We start from the raw sequence: 19,904 nt of genomic DNA on the forward strand, positions 1-19,904 counted from the left end.
TGCATCTTTGGTAAATTAAGATGGTACTCTTACAGAATACGTTCAAAATTACATACATATCATAGTCAAAAATAACAAAGCTAGCAATTTAAGATAATGAACATATTAGGATTTCCCTTAAAAATACACAGCACGAGATAATCTTTATTAGCATGGATCATACCAATTCAATACTTGAATGACCGTATGTTGGTAACCATACCTTTTACGGTGCTGCTGCATCTACCCTTATAACATTTTAGACTCCTTACATTTCTAGGGCCACTCAGCATTCAAGGCCAGGGGAGAAAAACAGATGGGAGGGACGGGACATAACTTAAGTGGGACTTCAGTGAACCCAGTCACTTCACTTCTGCAGGCTCTATGGTACATACGCACAGCAAGTCAATTTTCAGACTCATGTTGAGAATTGCAGCTTTTTTGCATTCAATATTCTGGCCCAAGCTTCATTTGCACATGCTTTAAAGTCTCCTTACAGATTGAGCCAACAGCATGTCAGTCCTACTCAATGCTGGCAATTTCCACAACTTTTTTTTGTGATTCTCCTATTTTTAATGCCAAAAAAAAAAATTTAAGCTGCCACATCTTTGAATTATTTTCATGTGTGCATGTATATGTATATATAAATACACACATGTAAGAGTGAGAACTATGACCTGACTGCAGCCTAAGAATACAGAAACATTCAGTTTTCTGGCCATGACAGAGTACTGTATAACTTCAGTCTGATCACATTGCCCTTTAATAATGGGCAATTCCAAAAGTTAGTAAGTATAGGAATAGCAGATTTTTTTTATTCACTAGAAACTGATCTCATTTTTCTAGAATTAAGATCTGCAGTCAACAAAACCTTCATTCACAAGTCTTGAATCACCTTCTTAAAAATCAAAGGATCTGGATCTGATTCTTTATCTTGTCTATAAGAAACGCAGACTGACAGGATCTTTATTATAAAATATCTACACCACACATACACAGAAATTATTTTTATATTAGAAAACAGACCACATTGTTTACACTAAAATATACTCATATCATCTAGCAATGCTTATAAAACATTCTCTGATGCTCAAGAAACATTTTGATCCCTCTTCCACCTGTTTTTAAGAGACGGTATCACACTTATTTCTGTGTATTTCCTTTTAGGCTTTGTAACTTATATTAAGTGAATATTAGAAGTAACAGTACTGTAAATTAAGGAAGTGAAACTGTACATTCTTCTGAAATTTCTATCAAGCTGAATAATAAAGGAATGAAAAGATAAAGGAATGAAAAATCACCTGTTAGCAAACAGATGACATATTATAATGCAACTTTTAACAGGGGCAAAAGAAGTTATGGCATTTAAAAAACTTACTTTTGAATACATCTACTGGTATACAATTATAGAGATGCAGAATTTTCTCCATGTCAAGATAAGTAGAAATGTATTATTGCATATAGAAAAGGCATGCTTGAAATCAAAAGATCAAGCAAAAAAGGTACAGATTACATACCATCGGTACTTGGATTCTGGTTGCAATGAACTATTTACATATATTGTGGAATGCATGCCAATTATCAGGTGCCCAGCACAAAAGGCTATTCTAAGCTTCTCCCAGTGCTTGCATCCAGTTGATGTATTAGCATAATTAAGTTATACTGTACAGCTATCCAATCGAATATATTCCTAGAATGTCTGCACTTGAGTAATGTGTCAAATTTCTCATCGTTAGTGACAGATGACCATCACATTGACAGTTTCCAGTGCCCTCCAACTTCTCATAGAATTTCCCTATAACGCTTTAATTAACCTAATGGAATTGCATTGTACTCTGATTATTTTATTATTATTACTATCATTACAATCATATGTACTACCCATTAGGCTCACAAAATCATGCCCTTTTTGGCTTACTAACAAGTCTACCACTCGCCTCAAAACAGGATACCATATTAAATATTTTCTTAAAGTTTACTTCCCTCACCAGAAGTGCTATTATCAATATCACTGTGGTCTAAGACAATGCATCATGCTAAATTATGTTGCCAAAAAAAGTTGTCAAAAATATACACTAGAGATTCTGAAGTCCTGAACCAAAAAAAAAACAACCCTTCAACAGAAGGGAATGCTATAGTCCCTTCCACTTAAACATTCAAAATTAGACAGGGTTAAGTTACTAGAATGGTATTTAAACTATTTTTGTTACAGCAAATTAACAAATTATTCTCCAATACATTTGAGTTACGTTATGGTACTTATGAGAGGTGTGGAAACTGTTCTGTAAGGAAGTCAGTCAATCAGGAGTTCATCAACAAACAGAAGGAACTGCTACTTCTGGAAATCCTACTGAAGTGAATGGGAGGAATGGAAATATCAGACAAATATATAACTTTATACAACAAATCCAGTAGCTAGTCATATTGCATATTTGCATATTCATGCAAAACAGCTAAAAGCCATCGGGACAAACACCTAAGCAACATCCTAAGAAGTTACAAATTTTAGATAAGACTTATTTAACTTGAGCATTGACTACTGCGCAGAGCTGCTGCTCATTCACATTACTCATTGCGATTACTTATTACAAAGCAGAAGTAAAAATTCCAGAAAATAAGAAGCTTTTCAAAGTGCTGAACACAACTATATTACTACAGCCAGAAAAAAAAATGCAAGAGTACTTCCCCCTTAAAAAGCAGTTGAACTAATTCTTTGAAATTTTGAAACAATCACTTCAAGCTCTGTTAAAAACTTAGTTGACTATAGAATACTACAAAACTGGATGCAGAGCAAAATCACAGTGAGTACAAACACCCTGGAGAATAACTCATGTGATCTTGCACAGAACATCAATATTCAGGCATCTAACTTTTTGTTTCAATGACTGTTAGGCTATGGAGCATTTAACGTGGCATTTCAAAGAGTTTAAGATTAAACAGACTTACATTCCCCTGAAATAACTGTTTGTTTTGTGAGCTTCCATATACAGAAGTCCAGAAATAAGCATAGGCATTTGACCAGTTCAGAAAACTGAGTTGATCAAACTCCTACTTTAGAAAATGTGGATTTCTATAGCAGCTGGGAGCACCAGCCCCAGAGTTAGATCCCACTCTACCACAAAACTGAAACCATTTTGCTCCGATTCTCAATTAACCAAGACAGACTTCCAAATACTGAGACCTCAATATTTGAGGATTCTCTAGTTTAATACTCTATTAATACTCTATTTTAATACAGAGAAAACTGCAGAAGTGTTCTAACATTCAACTTGAATGAAGCTTCTCTAAAGCACAGACTCACAACAAAAGAAGACATGAGTACTCAAAGAGAAAGGGAAGGAAGAGGAAAAAAAAAGGTTATCAAAGCATTTCCCACAGACAGGGCTCACGACCTGAGATTTTAATCTCAATAATAAAAATTAGCAGTGCAACACTAAACTGTAAATAGACTGCATTGCAAGTACAGTATACTAGTTTGCAGGGCGAACTTTTTATTTGTTCTAACTGCGTACAATCATACGTGCTACAAGCTCCATAAATATTCTTCTTTTAAACAAAGAGTAATAGTGACTGAGGAATGCTACTCTGGGGGCTGTTCTCCACATATAAAAGTGCTTCATTTAGTCACTGTGAAAAGACATTTCCCAGTAAGCATTCAAAGCCATACTTTGTTCTAGCAAAATATGGAAATCAACAACATTCTCATAGCTACCGTTCTAATATAACAATGTTTCTGTATCATTTTTTTTTTTTTTTTTTTAAGTGTACTATGTCCTCTAAAGAAATTACTAAAAGGGCTGACACCAAGTTCACTGGTTTACAACGATGATGATGTAAAGATCTCTGTGATAGTCACAATTATGAGCACTCTACAAAACACAGAGGTTGACTGTTAATACATTTCTTGGAAACAGCAGACAGATCTACTTTTTTTTTTCCACTTAAACTCTGCAAGTCCCATTCTTACGGCAGGATATAGAATGTGAGGGCATGAGCTAAGATACTGAGTAATGAATCAGATCTATAATCACTATGCCATCACTGCAACACACTTGAGGATTAGAAGAATTTTAATGTGGTATAATATTGATATCAAACTTATACTAAACATAATGGTCAGAAGAAAAAATTTCAAAATTAAAATTCTGTGAATCCAAAATACAAACAATGTCAAGACAGACTTAATTTTGACTTCTGTATAGTTTATGTTTTTGTGATTAGAACAATGACAAGTCTTTATTATTGTAAATGTGGAACAAGAATTAAGTCTTACCCCAGAGATAAGAAACACTTTACAGAAGTCCAAAACAGGTAAAATCTGCAAAAAGCTAGCAGCTTCCAGAGTGTCTTGAAGATTGTCCATGTTAAGGGAAAGTTTTGCGGTATAAATGAAATCAATGATCTTCTTTAGGCCTATTTTGTTCACACCATGAAGCTTAATGCACATTAAGTCCTGTTCTTTCATTCCTCCTGAGAAAGACGCATAGGTAAGTTTATATAATCATTTTGATTGGATTGAAATAATTTCATAAATTTGTACAAAACTAAAAAACAATTTTAAAGTTTAATTCACATTTAACAGTAGGTAGACTCTTATAGCTCACAATCTTGGACTTATTCTCCCACAACTCTGAACATGTGTTTGCGTGGCCACATGACAATTTAGAGATAGCTATATGCATTACTAACAAAAAACACCACCTGTGAACATAGCCTTGAAGTAATCACTTGCAGAAGCCATCATTGCTCTGTGAACAGGAAACACTTCATCACCATCTCCTGGAACAAGCGTCACATCACAAAGCAAACCTTCCACTCGCAGTTGGTCAAAACCCTGCAGGGAAAGCATAATGCAAAGCATCCATTTGATTTGAGAGCAGTGTAGAAATCTGTTTCACCTTCCTCATCTATATACTTATTTACTTACATAAGTACTGTAGCTCGAAGAAGTCAAAAGGCATTAGTTGTCTCTTACAATCATAACTAATATATTCAATGACAGTTATCCATTGGAAAACTTAAGCAGAACAATTATTTTCTATAAATGAAAAAGGAATACGAAGTACCCTGTGCCTTAGAAAGTAGCTTTACTCAACAAATAAATGTATTATCAGGAAGGAGTTTGTTTTGAAAGCCTGAACTCCAGCAACTGTTTAAAGATAGGCACTGCTGTTTTTTTTTTTTGTCTTACCCGTTCTGGACACAAATGCATTCTAGATACATTTCTGTTCCATGCTAGTCAATGATACCCAAATTAAGAATTTGCAAAATACTGGGGCATGAAAGGAAAAATGCCACCTGGTTCAATGGCTATCAAATTTATTACCAAAGCCTATGCGGCAATATTATAAAATAAGCTGATCTTCTCTGAATTATTCATGATGTCTAACTTAAATTTAAAAAAAAAGAAGCAATCTGAAGCCACAACTCAAATAAGATTTACCTCAAAATGTATTGACTGGGTACACTGGAAAATGCGTGGAATACTTGCTTTCTTTGTGCACTACAGAACAGAAGCTCAAACAAAATTTCCTTTGACCATGCATGTCATCTGACATTTTTTCAGTACTAACAGAAACAAATATTGCCTTTATAGATTTAACATGTGCAAAAGTCATGGCATCAGCTCCCGTAATTTTAAATTTAACATATATAGCCTTTAAGATGTTTTAAAATTACAAAGGTATGTAAAAACATTAATATTTGTATGACAAAAAAGAACAGTGCAAATGAGGAAATGAGTGATTAGCTCCAATAGATACCAGAAGCTAAACACAGCATGTGATATTTATCGCCAACCTTTCATACCAGTGAAAGAACATAACTCATGACAGAATTCCGCTGAACTGCCACAGATCTTAAGTAAATAGGCTGTAATTATTATACCAAACTTGCATGACAAAGAACTTCTACAAAACCTAAAGGGACATGGAGAACATTTACAATTTAACTTGTTCCAAAATTTACAGACATGGGGGACGTATGCACAGATGTCCAAGCTTCAGAAACTAAACCAAAACAATCACTAGCTTCTCTGAATAAAACAAAACCAAAACAAACAAAAACTCACAACTCATTACTGTCCCAAAAGTTAGGCAATCTGTTTAAATTGGCAGCAAATTGAAAATTAAAAGAGTGTTCTCCAAGGAATTATGCCATACAGAAAAATCTGCACTCCTGAGAAGACTGCACTGGAAAGTAGCAAGAATTATGTAAGCTGTAGGCTCAACTCTGTATGCTGTGTAAAAGTACCAGCAAAAATGAATAGATAAAGAGACTTTACATTTAAACTCTTAAAGCTTCCAAGTGGGCAACGTTTTTATTCATTAGAAAGATATTCTACCATTGAGATGGTCTCCTCCGTTCCTAGACAGATTGTGACTACACAGACTCAAAAGTAGACTATGTCTAGGGAACCACGTTTTTTTAAATTGCAGCTTAAGATAATCATACATACACACACAATCTTCCAACCAGAATGTTCCTTCATATAGAAGTTAGCCTGGTTTCAATAACATGCACACATTTCAGACAAGCAGAACCATAAATCAACAGAACATCCAATGTTAGGAAAAAAGTTTCATAGAATTTGGTTAATACCATTTTGTATATATGAATATATTTTTGTTCGATTTCAGAGCAAAACCAATTACATGAAGCTGTTTTTCTTCCCTTTTGTAAGATCAATAGCACCTTCACCACGTTTGATTTTTAACTTTTTTTTTTTGTTAATATAGAACTTCTGAAGATTTTCTGAAGATTTAACTTGATTGAATAGACCAGTAAAACTGTTAGATTTATTGGCAGAAAGTATTTTGTCCCTTGAGAGAAAAAGATATTCATTTGTGACTAATACAAATTAATAAATTCACAGGCTATCTGCCACATAACACCAAATCTCCAATATATACGAACTGCAAGAACATGAAATGCATTGATTTAATAGCAGTTAATATCTCGTTTGCCTAGCTCAATGTCAGTCTGCTTAACAAGCCTGTTTGTGGCATATACCTATAAAGACTAAGAAAACAGAGTAGAATGCAATTCAGCAGAGAAAAGAAGTTTCCCAGCAGTAACTTGTGTGCAGGCTCCTTTTCTGCTATGCAGAAGTTGCAGGTGCCAGCCTTCCCAAGTGCATTCCCAGGACACTGTTAGACACAGCACAAGGCATCACACCAAACCTGGCAGGGCTTTGTCATCTTAAGGTCATGAAAAAGGAAGAACTCTCCTTGTTACATCTTTAAGGCTGCTTTCACACAGAAGATAGCACAAGTGTTTGTCTTACCATTATATGATTATATTCATATACTGATTATATTCAGCTGAGTTTCTTTGATACCACTGTTACCTGATAGTTTAAGCCATATTACCTCTTAGAAGCAAAAGGACTCCCCTTCTTACCCCCCAAAAGCTATTGCTAAAATGTGAACCTTTAACTGTTAGGAAAAGAAGTTACAGGCCATGCTTGCTTGTGGGCATTGCCAGCACAGCACACAAACATTTTTGAGACTCAGGAATGACAAGTATGGTAATTTTTTTCTTTTTAAGTACAGGCATTCTTTACTGTATCCAAAATTCTCAGTACATATCAATATTGACACAAAAGTATTCAATTACCTGTAATACTACAGAACTGTGAGTATTGCTGGTGAAAAATCTTGTGGTCCCTGTCTTCGAAGACTGTAGATGGGCAGACACGCCCATATCGCTGCTACCAAGAGACACTTTCATATGAGGATCCTCCTCTTCCACCAGAGATCTAAGAGGATGAGAACAAAGAAACTTTACGACCAAGCCCATTTCCATTAAGTGCTCTTGTATAATAAAACCACAGTCTTCTGGGGATGAAGAGTGACAGCATAGAGGCTATAGATCAAGAAAACTAGTAGGCAACAGAATCAACCCTTCTTGGTCCCATTCAACTAAGCTAAGAAGGTAAAGTGTTACACTGTCTAAACCGTGCAAATTCACAAACTTAATTTGCAGCTAATAAATCCAGGCCCCTCCCCCCAGATTAAGATACTTTCACATTATTTTATCGCTAAGTATGCTTCTAGTATTTCAGGATACTTGGAGGGGTCTCATCAAGTTCTCAAAATCAACTATTGCATTAGATCACCAAGGAACGCTAGAAGATTGAAACATTAAATGCAATTTTAAAGTTCAGTGATTTCATTGTTATGGCTTGCATTATCTTGCTCACACAGGATATAATAGCAAATATAACTAGTAGAGTCTCAAACAGTAACTTTAAGCTACTTTTAGAAATAAAATTAGAATAATTCTTTTAGGACATGATATCCAGAATTGTTGCTACTGCCAGCAACCACTTCATAATTTTAAGATTTGTTAGTGTGAAGTCAGTACATGTGTTTTTGATTCCAAGCAATTACTGTCTAAATCCAGGTAGAAAGGGCTAATTTTAGGAATAACTGTTAAAGAATTATAGCACTATTATTATCCTACCACTTTAATCTTGAGATGTAAATTAGATTTACATGAAGAGATATGCATATGAGATTCTAACTACCCTAGCCTGCAATTATTATAAAATGTAAATAAATTTCATCTCCAGAAATATTACTAGTTCCTGTAATTTCTGTGATCTAATGTACTACCTATTAGCATGAATACCGGTATAATGCATATATCCACAAAATTAATTAGCAAACATAAGCCACTAATCCATAGATAATGATATTAGTTATTAATCTCAAAATATAACCATGGCAATTTGAAATAAATGCTGCAAATATCAGATACAGACTTTTCCAAATTTTAAACATGCAGGTAAAAACATCAGCCTCCAAGCCAGTTTCAGAAATTAATTTAAGTAACAAGAACACAACTTAATTTTTCTTTTTCACTATTTTGACTGAGATCACTATAAGGATAACATGGGAACGCACAGTTGAAAAATAGTTTTTTCTTCAAAAACTGCTTGATTTCTTTTTCAGAAAAGATTTTTTTCCCCCTCCTTTTAGTACATTACCTATATAGAGCAGTTTCTGAAACTTCTGAATTATTCTGATTGCACTGATGTGCTTTGTTCAAACCCACGGTTACATAAGGTCAGCTATGAAAACATTCAAAACAAATTCACCATTCAACAGTGCACATTGGTTTCAAACAGTGAGATTTTATGCACACAGACATAACAAATTGTAGGAACAAGGGTACATCTAAATAGCTTTGACTTCTAATGTAGCAATCCAACACTCAGACATCTGAGAAAATTAATCAATGTGGATATACTGCAGCGTGCAAGAATTTAGTCATTTTTGAAACTGAACTCTCTCATAAAACAAATCATGATTTTTATACTACAAGGTAGATTTCAACCCTGTGTGCTTTTCAAATTCTTTGCTGTACAGTAAATGCATACAACAATGTAACGTCGCAGCAAAGCAGTTGCTATCTGATGACCTACAATATTTTTGTTCACTTTGTTCTACGCTTTTTTTCCTTTCTTTTTTTTAGTTTGAATACAATCACATCAAGGAAAGAGTCTAACAATTTCCAAGGACATCTTGTCTTTAAATTTTACATATCTTTCACAGAGAAGAAATATACGATAATGTTGGGAGACTTATGAGTGTGGGTGGAAAGGAACTGCAGATTCAACTTCCAGAAAGACCTTCCAGAAGTGTCAGATTAGATAGCTACTACATGAAGGGGCTTTTTAAAGATTTCTTCTAAACTCAGAAGAAAACAGAAGATGTACACATCAGTTAAGATCATTAGGGAAAAAACACATGTAAAATACTTGCTTGCCTGTTTCGAACAGGCTTTTTCTTCTGACACAGGCTTCTTCCAACAACTAAGAATACTTGATAAGGTTTGCAAACAAGGCAAAGACCTTGGCCATGATTCATTTATCCAACAAGGCAGTAACAATGGAAGCATTTTGCTGGATAGGCCACTACAGAGCATCAACATTTCTGTTGATGTTACATGGCTCCCTTCCAGCAGGTTCAACAACCTAGAAGTAACACAGCACCGCTATCTGTGCATGTACCTCCTCACCCAGAATGTGCCAACACTAGGCTGCTAATACAAGTTGCGGCGAAGTACTGGAAAAAAAAAAAAGAAAAAATCAGCATGCACCTGAAGTTCTAGGAGGAAGACGCTAATAAATCCTAGAAAGAGCATGCAGTGTGCAACTTCTACACACTGCCGAATAAAATGTGGCCTATTTGACAGTTCTGTAGTAGTGGATCTGGCACTAACATCTTGAAGCGTTTGCTAATTTTTAGTACAAGATTTATTTTACATGTGTCGGTGAAGGTAGATTACATTGAATTTTCGCACCTTTAACCTAAGAGGAAATCCGTAGCATGTGAAGCCTTGTTCCTAGTACACACCCAATAGAAAGGATACAATATATTTTAAAATAATTGCAATACTTAAAACTATATATTCCACATGACAGAGGTGTGGCTGTAAGCAGTTATTTCCCCTGCTTGATTTTCAGAACTTAACGGGTCTAATATCTATATCCTTCAATAAGCGCAGCAGCTCACAACTCAATGCTATTCTGCATAAGAGATTTTCACAATTTCCCTTCTATAATTGCTATTCTATAGGTACAAGAATTTGCGCACGCTAATTGGACATTAAAAAACCGAACTCCTACTCTATAAAAATCAAACAATATAAACATTACAGTTCTATTCTCAAATATTAGTGTGGCTGCAATCGACTCTATGTGAATACATATAATACATATAAAAGACAACCAGATTGTATTATTCTTACAATGGCTTTTGCTCTATGCTAAATAATGATAAGGCCTACATCATGTTTGATCACCTACTCCTTGCATCACCTGACAAAGTGTCCAACTGAATAGAAGAACATGCTGTCATAAAGATTTACTGTTTTATAAAGATTTACTGTTTTACTGAAATTAACTATCTACTCTAGCTGTATGCTGCTCAACATTTTTTTGATTTTGGCTTTTTTCCTCTGTGCAAGGTTACTAAAACTACAGAATAAATCTATGAATATTTTTCTTTTTTTAAAAAAAAAAAAAAAAAAAACTTTCTCTCAATCCTATCCAAATAAAAACAAGGGGTGTTGTTGTTTTGTTTTTGCTGTGTTGTTTTTTTGTGTTTGTTGTAGTTGTTGTTTGGTTGTTCTCTCCCCCCCCCCCCTTTTTTTTTTTTTTATGTTTAAGTACACACCATTTTTATCTACAGTTTCTCTAACAGTTTAGGAATACCCAGCACTCCCCAGAAAGTGACATTTGGAAGCTTGCTTTGGTAAAAGTTACAATTTAAGTCAGCAATTATTCTGGCAACAATGCACTTATCCCCTGAATCCTAGTCTTGTGACATTCACTGAGAAAAAGAGCACTCCTAGAGTGACCAGAAATTATGTGTTTGTTATTGGCATTGTACCAGTTTTAACATTTATCTTGACATAAGAACAGAAATCCATTTTTGTAAGACCAAGTAAAAATGCAACAGCTCTTGAATACAATTTTGATACCAATGCACAAAGAAACAAAGACAAGTACCATATCATATCAGATATATTTAAAGTTGCCTTGCAACAAAATTTCAAATTATTCAGAACACAACTTCTATTTTGTGGCCTGTAAAGTGGACCTTCAGAAATAACTCCACCATTCATACCCAGAACAAATGGATAACATGTTTTATATCTAACTGAATTCCCAATAAAAGCCTGGTAAGTACATCTGCCGCATTTGGATGCTGTTACTAAAGGTATTCTTTATATTCGTTAACATAGGTTTCCTATGCGCTATAATTAATTAGATAATAATGAATGTAAATGTATTGATTGGTACTTTATTGTAAGTACAGTATATCATGATAAAGCATACTACCAAATGATAAAGCTAATTCACTTTCTAATTAATTCTATTGTTCTGATCAATAGAAGTCATTAAAGAAGTGCAGCAGTAGTGTTTTTAATCAGGGTTAAAAAAAAAAAAGTTGGAGGACACAGCTATGACTGCAATATATACTGATAATTCACAAGTGGCTCTAAATGTGAATATTAACACCACTTTCAAAGTATACAATTGCTCTGGATGGGCTTTTCCATTTTAAGTAATAAGACCAAGGCAACACTGCAATTTAAAATAGAATGAATATTAACATTGCAGTAGCAAAGCAGAGGAGCTTCCTGACTTTCTGCAACCTCTCAAAAGTACTCTGCAGTTCAGGGAAAGCCACAGGAGGTTAATTAGTTGCTATCACAGAATAAGCTGTCATTCAGAAGTTTCTTTCTAACCTCATGCTTATTCTTTGAAGTACAGAATATTTTTTTCCTAGCTAGTGTAACCAAGTGTGCTTTCTCATGACTCAAAGTTAATCCCCCAAGTAATTCCAATGATACTTTTGTAGCAATGAAACTTTTGTAGCAATGAAATACGCATAATAGTGTGCATTATATGGACATTGATTATATATCCTAATTTCATAGCTCCTGTCAGTATGAAGGAAGATAGCTTTGCTTTTTATCATATAAAAAAAGTAACAAGTTTTGTTTGTCTAGATAATTGTCCACTAGATTCTGTTTCATTTATTCTCTCTGAAGGTGTTATTTTTAATTTTGTTTATCTACTAAAACACATCTCAACACCCTCCTTGACAGTTTGTGCAATTAGCAATTATTTTAGAACTAGAAAGAGGACTAAGACAAATGCTGGGCTATGAGAAGAGTACAGCAACAGTTCAAGAGTCTTACCAAACAAGAATCTGCACTGCCTTTTTTATAGTGCAGAGGAAAAGCATACTGCAGTATCACAGCTAATCACCATATCAGTGGGGAAAGTTCAAAACGGAAAAACCCAGTAGTGCTCTTTCATGTTTATCTCATTTGAAAGATACACATTCGGTGGCTTTTAAATACTAGTGAGACGGGTATATAATTCATAAAATCTTGTTACAGCATATGACAAAACAGAGGGGCAACAACAAAAAGTTAACTTATATTAACAAAAATAAGCCTGTAAGGTGAAAATCGTATTAATGGCTCTTTATGAGTTTTTGTTTGTTTGTTTCACTGATAGCACCTGCACATTGAGAAGTGGCCTGAATACGGTGCATAGACCGAATAGGTTAGTATTTCAGGAGAATACTAAATACGCAATTCAAAAATAGACTAATCAAAATATTTACATAGATCTGTTACAGCTCCCAATTCTCTATATAATCTCTCATGATTGTTTGCAGTGAATCACTGCAAACTGTGTGAACTGACCTCTAAAGAAGAAACAGAAGTATGTATACAGCAGAAGAGCCAGCAACCTAGTGACCAGGACAGGACATGAGAGCCTGTAGCCAGACCCAGAATTTGAACTTCACTCACTCACCCCTTAACTGAAGGCTTGCTGACAGACGCAGCTTTCTGCATCTCTAGCGTAATCACAATTTGTACCTTCCTTCAAAATATGCTTCAAGTACTGGAAATTTCCAGCAAATACTGACAAATATTTCTGAACAGGCTTGAGTTACAGGATGATTCAGAGGCTACAGGCAAATTGCTTTCTAAAGCACTTCACAAATATTAACCTGTTAAAACAGTTCATAATCATCCAAGTGACTTACAAGAAGCAGAAATCTGTGGAAGTTATGACAAGTTTTACTTTTGACTTCAATATTCCCATAGAGTTGCCACTTGTTATAGTGCTTAGAAACAGGAATAAAATAAAACTATTGTTTTGTGAAATTTTCTTAAGAAGAAATCAAACTCATTCTGATGTGACAGAAACAAGGCAGGCAACTATGAACATTATTGGGATTTTTTTCACTTACATCTGCAAATCACCAATTTGTTTGGAACAGGCAAAGTATAGCGCACAGTCTTTGAAAACAAAATATGAAGATAAGCCTACAGCTACAGGTATCTTATAGTGCAAATTCACAGTCTTGACATAACTTAGTAAAAGTTTACCAAACCAGTATTGGCCAGGGTGCTTTCTTAATACGGTGAAACTCAGTAGCTTGTTTTTGAAAGGATTATAACCTCATTTTCTCTGACAAATTACAATCCAATGAACCATGACTTCAAGCAATGCGGTCACTGGTAAATGGCATCTTCAAAAATCACACTTGGCATGTGCCAGTACTCTGGTATTTATCAGCAAACAGAATTCCATTTCAATTTTATATTAAGACGTTCCTATCACAATATAGATCTTTACTATTCAATTGTCTACCACAAATATGGCATATTACGGGCTATCCTATCCTGCCTGCATCTGTGCATGTATTTTGCTAATGAACCTATGAGAATCTCAACGAAATACAATGAAACTTTCATTTATTATTAGACTTATAGTAATTACTTACTTTGTGTGCATAGTCTGCCAAAAAACAGTTTAAGTATTGCCTATCTTACTATCTTTCCATCATGAACAGATGTTCCAGCTTCCTAAGTAATGAATTTAGGAATTCCCCAGCAAATTACTTGGCCACCTAGTAACTCAATAAGCATAACTGATATGGCAGCATTAAAAAAAAAGTTCATCATGTTTCTATTAAGAAATTCAAATAACATAACATAGGTGAACAAATTACACAATCACGGTATTTCACATTTCTTCTGTTCTATATCTTCTACTAACACAATTTCAGGAAATCCTTTATATCAGCAAATACATTACGTTTTTGCACTTGTCCCCTCCTAAAATAACACCACATTTTTACTGTTTTTTGTTTTGTTTTGTTTTTTAACAGGAGTTCCTAACTTCATCCCTTCATGGTATCAGTAACCAGTTTTATCATTTGTTAATGGTTTCTTATTACAAAAACAATCACAACATTTTGTATTAGAAACACAAGCTTACATTTAGCAATACATGCACAACTTCAGCCAGAACAGAAAACAAAGACAAATGGTATTTTTGGTTTGGTTGTTCTTTTTCCTGACTGGTTGACAGACCAAAAAGTGTTCACCTCTGTTACTGTTTTGGGGGCACATAAGGATTGACATAGGGCAATTGGTGTCATATTCTGTATCTTTTGCTGCTGCTAAACATCTGAAACTTGGACGAACACAGGAACAGCACTGGAAGGGGCACTATCTAAATGATCTGTCATACATAAAAGCATTATGAGCAGGAATCATTTTTTTATTATTATTTTTTTATTTTTAACTGACTGTAAGTCCCATGCTATCAGCTTCCAATGTCATTGTTTAAAAGCCATATTTTTAATAGATGAACTAGAGGCTGGTAATACAACACTTTGGCCTTACCAGGTTACTGCAATTTCTTAGAATTCCATTTTAATGCTGTTCATCTGAAAGGGGCCACCAAAATCAGAAGTTTGCAAGCCTTTACCTCAAATGAATTAACACTGCATTGTCACTACTGCGGTTGCCATTTTCAAAATAGTTAAGTCAGCTAGTTCAGAGTAGTACTCACCTGGGGTGTTTATATTTGAATATCTCAGTTTTTACACTTGACCTGGTTTATAGATTAGAAGGGCAGTAACAGCAGAAGATGAAAACATTTGTTTGGTACCACAACATTGAACTCTAGACCTCCACTCCAGAAGAAAAGTTATTGAAATAAAGCTTACTGTTAAATTAAAAAAACTGATGTTCCAGTTTGTCATTTGTCCATATTTCCTTTAAACTAAGGCTGTTCTTTAAGCATTACAAAATGAGGACAGAAAGCCAGTCTTTATGTAGCAAGTTGTACATTACTTTCACATTGCTCTAGCCATGAGCAGCAGCAGCAGAAAAGGTATAAGGTTTTCCACAGGGCAGTAAGCAAAGGTAGGTGAGTTGCCAAGTTCAATTTCTGTTTGGACACAGTTACGGCATAAGATAATCATTGCAGTGATCAGCCTCTGATCTTGACCCAGCTTCATATCAAGAAAAAATGGATTAAACCTGCAATGATCATTGCTCCTTGTTACTGCAGCCCTCTTCTACACATTAACACTGCACAAAGAACAAAAGCTGTGGGGGTAACTGCCTGAGAAAACAAGCTGCAACAGGAACTGTAGGAAATGCATATGCAGAAGAAGTCAAGCCTACGACAAGGGGAACAGTTAATCAGTCCTACAAAAAGAGAAAGACAAGTAAAGCATTACATTTTTAGAAAAAGGAAATTCTGACTAGGAGATGTGCACTATCTACTATTTATAGTACCATTTCAGCATTTTCACCACAGCTTTAAACCGTGTCTAAGGCAGAAATTAAGTACTGAAGCAAAGCAGTCTGCACAGCTTTGCAAGTACAATCACCATAGGTATCTAAGCTAATAGGGGAACTATAACACATGCAAACCAACTGGAATGGATCAGACAACCTCATTGTCATCAGTCAGGCTCAAGGAAACCTATCTGAGCTATTCTAGAAATAAAGTTTTGGAGAGTGGTACATAAAGTAAAGCCATTCCCAACTTTTTTTTCTTTTTTTTTTTTCTTAAGAAAAAAAAGCCAGTACCATTTGAACTTCAACACTTGATTATCACCTTTGGCAAAAGAGTTTCTGCCCAAGCATACAAGCCAATAACAAAAACAGAAGTAAATGAAATTCTGGAAACACTCAGGTGATTAAAGCAGCAATTACTGTTCCCAAATGCCAATGAACCTTGGTGGAAAGCGGGACACAGAACTAAGGATATTCCTAACACCACTTGAATGTTTTTATATTACTTGATATAAGCACACTTTGTGACCAAAGCCAGCAGAAAAGGACTGAGCAACATCAACTGTTTAGGTATGACTTCCCAAGACACGTACATGGAAAATATTCTCCTTAAACTTCTTTCTTAAACAACTAAACTACCAGAAGTCTCAAGCTGTTTGCTGCATAATTACAGCCCACTAGTTAAATCAAATATGTTTTCCACAGAAACAAAGCAATATTTGGCTCAGTCATTGCTATAAAGCTTTTGTTCCTAACTGTATTTAGTCTCTCTGGGAGCCTCAGTATCACATCCACATTTATCTGTTTGACAAAGGGTTTACATTCATTTAGCCATTTATAGCTTAAATTTGCAGACTCAGATTGTTTAATGATGCTAAATTAGAAATGGTTCTCTAATGACATTTTGCCAAAGTGGGTGTTAGTGTATTGCTTCCTACCATTAAAAACAAAAAGAAAAGCATATGCACATGCTTTATAGCTTTTCTGAAGAAGCAGAACTAATTTATTTCCTTGAAGTCTGAAACTGTAGAATACAAGTCACTCAGAGGCTTCACATTTTAGGCTTTACTGACTGCACATCCTATCCTCTGACCTTCATGTTGGTCTTAGATGTTCAAAAAGCAGGTCCTAATTTTATTTAGACAGCCTAACACTTCCTGTGCACTACAAAACACAAAAACATTTTGCATGCACTAGGAGCTTACAGTTCTACCTAATGGCTTTAAGTTTAGTTTTCATATATACACAAAAATCATTAAATTAGCAGAAAAGTTCCTCAGAATGAAAACAAAATTAATGGGCTAAAATCCATATATGCTTATGGTGGTACCCATACTTTCAAGACTTGGTGATACAGTATATATTCCACTGTATCCCTGCAACAACTCCTCTCCCTGCTTGATCTTTCTGTCCCAAAACAGTAACATGTAACACTGTAAAAGCCAGCAAATATAAAGTGATTGCACAACAAGGGTTTTCTACAATAAGTTATGGCAAAAAAATGGCCAACTGGCAGATGTGGCATTCTGGTAGAATAGGCTGAGCAATACACTCAACATATTTCAATAAAAGTAATTTAGTATGTCACAGCATAAAGTCAATATTGCAACACTATGCTGTGTGAGGACAAGGTGATTCTGAGAACCTATAAGCCATAGGTAGAATCACCTATGAAGGTCTGTCTAGAAAAATCAGTAGCACTGGGAAAGTTCATGACAAGTTTCTTTTGTTTTGGCAGTTTATTACCACAATGAAATTTCACATTTCAAACTTAGAATAACCTATTGAAATACCTATTATTAAAAAAGGAAAAAAAATAAGACAAGCAGGCATAAATGAGATGTTTGTGTACAAAATGTCTTCAATTTACAAAACAAGCCATTTCAATTTCCTACCTGTCCTATTCAGCTGCTGGCATGCATTGACAAATTATTTAAAAAAAAAAAACAAAAAAAAAACGTGGTGACTATACATTGACTTTCAACATGTTGAAATTTGAAATATCCAGGAAGTAACTCTTTAGAACAGAAAACTTGCCAAAGACAGGTAAGTTTTTGTATTGGTGTGAATGGTCTGTCTAATGCTCAAGAGCCCAACAAATGCATTTACTAAAAATGAGCAATGAAGACAGTAGACACACGGGGTGGTCGTATAAAAGAAAACTGCCCAATACAGATGGTCTATGATGAATTATGTATACACACCTTTCCCTGCTTATAATCGTATAGCATAAATTCAAAGAGCTCATTGTAGAGCAAATTAGACTTGAAAGACTTGAAAAAACACAGAAGCATTAACCTACATAAGCAGCTAAAACCAACACTGATTACTCCAGAGTATTACGAATTTATTCTACTTTTCTGCACAGTAACTGATTTCTATTACTGCACAGCATCTCCGATTGGACATATTACAAAACAGATCACTCAAGATAGATATATTGTGTTGCAAACCCTTTGATAGCTATGTATTTGGAACAATGCATTTATTTGTCCCACAACTAGTCACTTATGAAAATAAATTCAAAAGATAATTTCCATTTTAAAATATCAAAACATCATTAAATGTAAAAGGATAGCAGTCATTAAGTTTACAGACATGATACTACGCTTGTATTTTTTCATTGTACTTATTTTTAAACACTTTTTTACTGAAAACATGTTCACATGAAATAGGATTAGAGGCTCTCCTCATCATTGTTTCTACTACTGATTTTTTTTTTTACTGTTTTGTACTGTTGAAATATTACTATTGATTTATTTGTAGATGTGTGCCACAATAGTTTAATCTCCAGACTTTCCACAAACATTTCTTCCATTCATGTCAATGCAAGATATGTGCAGCTTTGAAAAACAATAATAAACGATATTGCTACTGTGAATAAAAAAGAATTCTCCATTAAATTCCTTATATATAAGTTGATATTAGTTGATGGCATTGTGAACAATCAATAATTAGTGTGTGTTTTCTATTACACCTTGAAACTGCTCTGCTGTACATAACCAAATTGAGCTGCTGCTCACTCTCGAAGTAGAGCTTCAATTATTAACTTGTACTTACATCAATCTGTGCGGGCTGTTTGTTTTTAAAATGAGGTTATCAATGAATACTTGCAATTCTAAGAAATCACACATTTCCAATTTGTAATTATTCACTTCATCCTCCACTCCAATTCACTTGCTGAAACTGCTCACCTGCACCCACTAACAAAGTCACCTAGGTCTGTCCCCATGTAGTCAACACAACCTCATATATGAATATAATGACACCAGTGGAGCTTGCACTTGCTGTACGAGCTTTTGCACTAATTTCAACAAAAGGAATTTATGTTCTAAAAACCCCATGAAAGAGAATGTAAAATGGCTTGATGAAAGCACACATCTGCACATTCATAACTTGTGCACTAAGTCAGACTGCATTATACCTATACATATTGGTCACTCCAATTAAAATATCTCTTTATCTATGAAATGTCATCAGATCTCTTGATTGACTTGAGGGAAAGCTCGAGCTATTTTGGACCAGCACCACCAGAAGTCAGAGGAAGTCTGCATTTCTCTGCAGAGGGACACTTCATGCTCCATATAATGTGAGGGCTTTCTGGAAGTGTCCCTGAAACTGCAGCTGTACCTGTAACTGTGGGAAACAGTATCACCAGCCTAGAGGCAGTGATTCATTGCTTCTCCTTTCCATTGCCAAGAAAGCAGTACCAGACCCAGCGAAAATGACAGACTTCCCAGTAACAGCCATGTACTTGCCTACAAATCCATTAGCTCAACTTCATC

At 34.9% G+C, this 19,904-nt stretch overlaps 1 protein-coding gene across 5 annotated transcripts in view; it reads right to left on the reverse strand.

Moving 5' to 3' along the window:
* The window catches only part of KLHL13 (kelch like family member 13), a 72,725-nt gene that overhangs the window by 11,482 nt on the left and 41,339 nt on the right, over positions 1–19,904 (reverse strand). For all 5 annotated transcript variants that reach the window (XM_032196023.1, XM_032196022.1, XM_032196024.1 and 2 more), the window contains 3 exons: positions 7,597–7,738; positions 4,681–4,813; positions 4,253–4,449 (listed from right to left, as the gene is read on the reverse strand). In XM_032196023.1, coding sequence (XP_032051914.1) covers positions 4,253–4,449; positions 4,681–4,813; positions 7,597–7,738 — 472 coding nt within the window. The remainder of the gene's footprint in view (positions 1–4,252; positions 4,450–4,680; positions 4,814–7,596; positions 7,739–19,904) is intronic.

This window comes from Aythya fuligula, chromosome 13 (assembly GCF_009819795.1).
Source record: "Aythya fuligula isolate bAytFul2 chromosome 13, bAytFul2.pri, whole genome shotgun sequence".
NCBI lineage: Eukaryota > Metazoa > Chordata > Aves > Anseriformes > Anatidae > Aythya > Aythya fuligula.